Here is a 5,381-nt window from a genome sequence, read left to right as displayed (position 1 = left end):
ACGGATTGGACCTTTTAATAGTATGCACTTGTGTCGATTCCACACTTCCCGATTATTTATTATTTTATTACCGTCTAATGCTCTAATGTTATTGTCGCTTTTTTGGACTTTATCAATATCATCCCGTGCATCTCCTGCGACAACATTCTTGTTGTTAACACTATTAAAAATAACAAGAGCAGAAATTAACAAAGAAAGTTGAAAAAATGATTGTCATGCTTTCTTTGGATATCACCAAAACCTATGATCGTGTTAGCTTAAAGAAGCTTGGTAGAAATTTTGCAAACTTTCCAATCCCTCGTCAAATACCTTTATGGACACTAAATCTTTTATCCGAGCGTTTGCAGACCAAGTTGTGGTATATGGTGGTATTCCTCAATCTATATGCAGTCAAGTTGCATGACGTGCAAGACGACAAAACTCATATTTTTCAATAGGTTGACGATTTTTTAATTACGTATCCATACAACCACAAACCTGTTTCATTACATTGTACAGCTAATTTGCACGACCTTCAAGACGACAAAACTCATATCTTTCAATACGCTGACTCATTCTTTTCAGTGGCCGCGAGTAACATCTCAATAGAAGCTAATATCTTTTTATTTTCCTCTTCGTTTTAATCCCGGCAAAGCAAATAATTTTTTTTGCCAAAAACTCTAAACGCGAAAATAGCCTTTTTTTACAGGAACTAAGGTCAGGTGAAAGCTCTTCAATTCCTAGGCACAATACTAAATAATAACCTAACTTTTTGTGGACATGACGTGAAAGCCATCAGAGACTGACAATCTAGATGCAACATCATTGAACTCACGACTAACAATCAGTCAGGATTGCCTCCCAAAAGCACTGACACTGCACTGAACATCAATCTGGTCTAAGATCGAATTTTCACATACTTATATTGTAGTTTTCGGAAATATGTTGAGAAACGTGTACAAAAGCTCAAAAATAGAATGTTAAAATGTTGTATCGGACTGGCACCCTCAACCCCTCAACATATCCTCAGTCTTTCCTTTTTCTCTTTTTGACAAGATGAATCCAACCCCTCTCTATAATTTTTTACCAAGAAGTGTAGTCTTCATGAATTTTCTTGAAACTCTTCCTTACTCTTATTGAGTTGATCGCCACCAGACATGCTTTGAATGTTTATAAAAAAGTTGTTGTTTTTTTAATGATGAGGTTGATTTTCATGCAAAAGCAGGTCCATTTGATGGTACAATTTTGTCTATCACACATACCCCCAAAGAAGCTATGCGGCAATTCGGAATTACATTTTTCAGCAGCTATACGACGAATTTAAAGAGATCACGCGTGCCAAATGTAATCGCCTTTTCTATAAAATAAATCCCAATTTTAACTTAAAACCCCTTTAATTTCTGGGAGATCAAAACGCTCTACACACACATGAGTGTGTTGCACTTGTGATAAAATATATTTAAAAATAATTCGTGCTATACCATGTAATATTTGTGCGGTTTGCAATACTAGTGAATTTGTTGGGCATTTCATCTTCAGATGCCATAGTCTCTGATATTAAAAGTTCTTCCACCCATTTGAAATTATACGGCAGCCATCTCGACCTCTTCGCAGCAGAGAATTGGCGTCATCTTGGGGAACTAGCTTGCTTTGTTAAAAAAGCGAATTTATTTTTTTAATTCACTACAATTTTGAACTTTTCCTTGTTTTATGTTCAATCAAAATTTTTTCTGGAAAATTTTTTTTCAGCGAAAGGTTGCGAACCTATTCTTACGTCACTACATGCAATTCAACAATCTACAATTATAGTTAACATATTGGTCTTAATATATAATATCATTGCCGGTGTGTTTTTGTTGTCTTGATAATATGCATATATATTTCCTGCAAATAACCATCAAAATTTATTATCCGGATATATAAGCCATACTTCTCATTGGCTTGGTCCATTCCAACTCAACTTCCAGAAAAAAAGTAATGAGATGATGAAGATTTTATTGAACTTCTATGATTTATATACTTTATTGCAGTTTACAACTTTAATTATGTGCTTTGTAATTTGTTTAAGCAGACGTATTTAGGAAATATTAGCTAATGACGCATAAAATTTACTTAAAGCTAATTCAGATGAATGTAAAAAAACAATTACATTTTTTTAAAGATGGTTAAATGATTTCTGCTTTGTGTGATTTCGCAAGGCTGCATTTGAAGAATTTTAAAATCAATGAAGACTACGTTTTGTCATGTAACTACAAATGTATTTGTTTCTAATTTATGACGAATATATCTGTAATTTGCTCTAATTGCTACTGGAACTGGAGCTATCACTACGTAACGAGCTATTCGATGAAGTTTTGCGATTTAACTCACTTGAACCAACTGAGCAAAATTTGTTCATGACTATCGGTGACGAAGATGGTGAACAACTGTTGACATTGTGACGATAGGGTTGCGGTGATGTAGGATTTGACAGACCGGATTCATGTATAGGGGATAGAGTAGGCGATCTAGTGCGTAAGAAATGTTTGCGCCGTTGTCGTCTATATAAGTTGTTCACGACTGGCAAACGTTGAAATGATGTCAAATGATTATTGGTATTATTGGACGGATTGGACGCAAACCTCAACGTCTCAGTCAGCTCATCCAAATCTGTAGGATTTCGTATTTTCCTACGTACTGGGGGCGGTAAAACAGGAGGTAATATTGTACCCACCGGTGTTGTATAAGTAACCGAAGTTTCGTCCCGAATAATCGAAGTGGGCAAGATGGAAGTTTTAAAGGTGGCCGAGTTTGAGGAAGTGTTAAGATCGCTTGGGTCAGTAATGTTACTACGTTCATTACCGGTATCTAAAATATTTGTTGTACTGAAGAGCGATTGTGGTGAACTGGCGCCATAGTAATCGCTATACAAATGCTCGCCATTCGATCTAACTTGCAAGTGTAATGGACATATTTGATTTTGTTTGACTTGTTCTCCCAAAGTTGAACTGCTGAAATTTTGGTGTCTACATGTAGATCTTTTGTAGCGATGCAGCGCACGCATTATGTGGCGAAATCTAGCTATTGGCCAAGCACGTGTACTACGCAAACGAGTTTGTTCCGCTTTATCACGTACCGGAGAATTAGGATGAATTATGCTTAAGCCGGTTCTGTTCGGATCCTCCGCTTTGATTGCAGCACCACTAACACTTTTTGCATTTTCAAAATGCATGGTTGTAACATTGCTGTTACTATATTTGTTGGTTGCCATCTCGTGCTCGTGTTTAATACTCAATGAAGTTATCAAGTCATTGGGAACATCAGGGCTGTCAGGCACTCCAACACAGCAGTTCCATTTTCGCCTCCATCTTTGATGTTTAGATATCGATTTCATGCAGCATCGAGAATTGTCTGCATCTGGTATTGGCAGAATATTTGAATATGTTTTTACCTCCTTACGTTGATTTCCTTCCTCTGAACGGTGTGATTTGTGCAGCGAACACTTTGTATCCTTCTTACTTATTGCGGGACTACGCAGACGAAATGTACAAAAAGTGCACCGTTCTGCGTACTGTAAATAGGAGCGATGTGCACTCAAAGTCGCAGTTGTACGTTTTAAATTGCTTACTAATGTTGCTTTCGAAGCAGCAGCACTTACTCGTCTTTGGCTGGCGGCGGCAGTAAATGCGGAGCAGCAGTGATAGGTTCTGAAATTTTTTCCCATTTCTTTTTCAGTTCTTATAACAGCAGGAATTTCTGTTGAAGTACTCTGTTCGACTTGACTTATTTGAAGAGGCGACTTAATGGATGTCTCTTCTAATAACGAACACATGTAGTATATTTTCGAGGAAGTCTGGTGATATTCCCTGGAGTTGGCGCAGCAATGTAACTTTAAGCGTCGGAAACCGCCAGGATATGTATGCACTTCGTTCTCTGCTCCTCTAGACATCTCTGAATTTGCAGAATCGTTGGGATGATGAACACTCGAACAAAAATAAATTTCGGCACAGTCATTAGTCTTTTTGGTCAGGTGATTATTTAAGGATTCATCCTCATTAAGTGATTCATTATTTAAATTATTAGCGCTGATGAGTTGGTTTGCTTTAGTTTCTTGAGTCTGGCGGTGATTGCGAATATACTCGTAAGTAGTAAGACCCAAAAACGAAATATATATGTGGAAGAAACACAGATGCAGAAGTAAACCTGCTGTTACGGCGGCCAAAATACCTAAACAACCAATGACCACCCAAAATATATTTTGATTAATGGTCAAACCAGCAAATGAGATTGTAGTCGAATTGTACGCAATCAAAGTTTGGTTTTCCGTATTATTTTGAAGAATCAATAACGGTGATTCATAGGTACTGTTACTTTGATTGGCCCTTTCATTTACAGCTTCAGTAATCAAAGTCGTGACATTTCCCAGCAGGGACAATGTAGTATCATTTAGGGTAAAAAAATGTGTTCCCTTGTCCACTTTCGTGACATTAGCACTGAAGGTTGGGCTTATTTCTAAATTAACGGAATCATTAGTGCTACTATTTTCATTGGATCTAAAAAAGACATCACTAGAAGCCATTTTTTCTCCTTGTGGTTGGCTTATTGATTCCACCACTTTGTAATGATCAACATTATGCCAAAAATTAAGCCATTGCGGTTTTGTATAATACAAAACAAACTGAGCTACAACTGCTGCTAAAATAACTAACGTCGCACAAACAGCACTAACAACACACATTAGAAAGGCAACATAGTTACGCGATCCTATGCAGTGATTCAACCATTTACAGTGATGATCGAATTTACCCACACATTTGTTGCAAACCGAGCAATGTTTAGTGCCTTCTGATGATGTTCGTATATTACACAAATGACAACGCCCGTTTTCAATAACATGGGCGTGTTTCGACCGGTCAAACTCGGGAATAATTCGATCGTTGCGATGCAAACGTCTTAATTCACGATCTGCCGGGTCAATTAACAATGCTATCAAATGAGAGACGACATGAACTAAATAGAGACCACCAATTAGACCGTACAAAGGTTCTTGCAAATCGGTAGTAAACGATGGTATTAAAAGCCAGTAAGTAGCCAAACCGAATAAAAAGAGAACAATCCAACCAAGTAATTGCAATGGATGTAGCGGCAATTGCAAACCGTTCAAACGTCGACCTTTGCGATGATATACGTCAATAACGTTGTCTTGAAACGAAATTAAGCGAGAAAATTTCCAAGCGTCACCTGAGATTACTGCAGCAGTGTTATTATTATTGAAAGATGTCCTATCCAAAACGATAACTGATGCGTCTGGTATATTTATGCTGGAAACCGCCTCAACTGAAGCCTTTTTACTTAGTAATTTTATTAATTTTCCGGACGGATTGGACCTTTTAATAGTATGCACTTGTGTCGATTCCACACTT

At 37.4% G+C, this 5,381-nt stretch overlaps 1 protein-coding gene across 1 annotated transcript; it reads right to left on the bottom strand.

Annotated features, from left to right (window-relative positions):
* Positions 1-1,999: 1,999 nt before the first annotated feature.
* On the bottom strand, positions 2,000-5,377 carry LOC119644184 (the record flags this gene model as incomplete). Its single annotated transcript, XM_038043709.1, has 1 exon — positions 2,000-5,377. A coding segment is annotated over one exon (3,099 nt), but the record flags the coding sequence as incomplete, so codon positions are not given.
* Positions 5,378-5,381: the final 4 nt, after the last annotated feature.

The sequence above is a fragment of the Glossina fuscipes genome, unplaced genomic scaffold (assembly GCF_014805625.2).
Source record: "Glossina fuscipes isolate IAEA_lab_2018 unplaced genomic scaffold, Yale_Gfus_2 96459, whole genome shotgun sequence".
Taxonomy (NCBI): Eukaryota; Metazoa; Arthropoda; class Insecta; order Diptera; family Glossinidae; genus Glossina; species Glossina fuscipes.
Note: the sequence above shows the minus strand (reverse complement) of the source record. Positions and strands in the feature narration are given on the sequence as shown.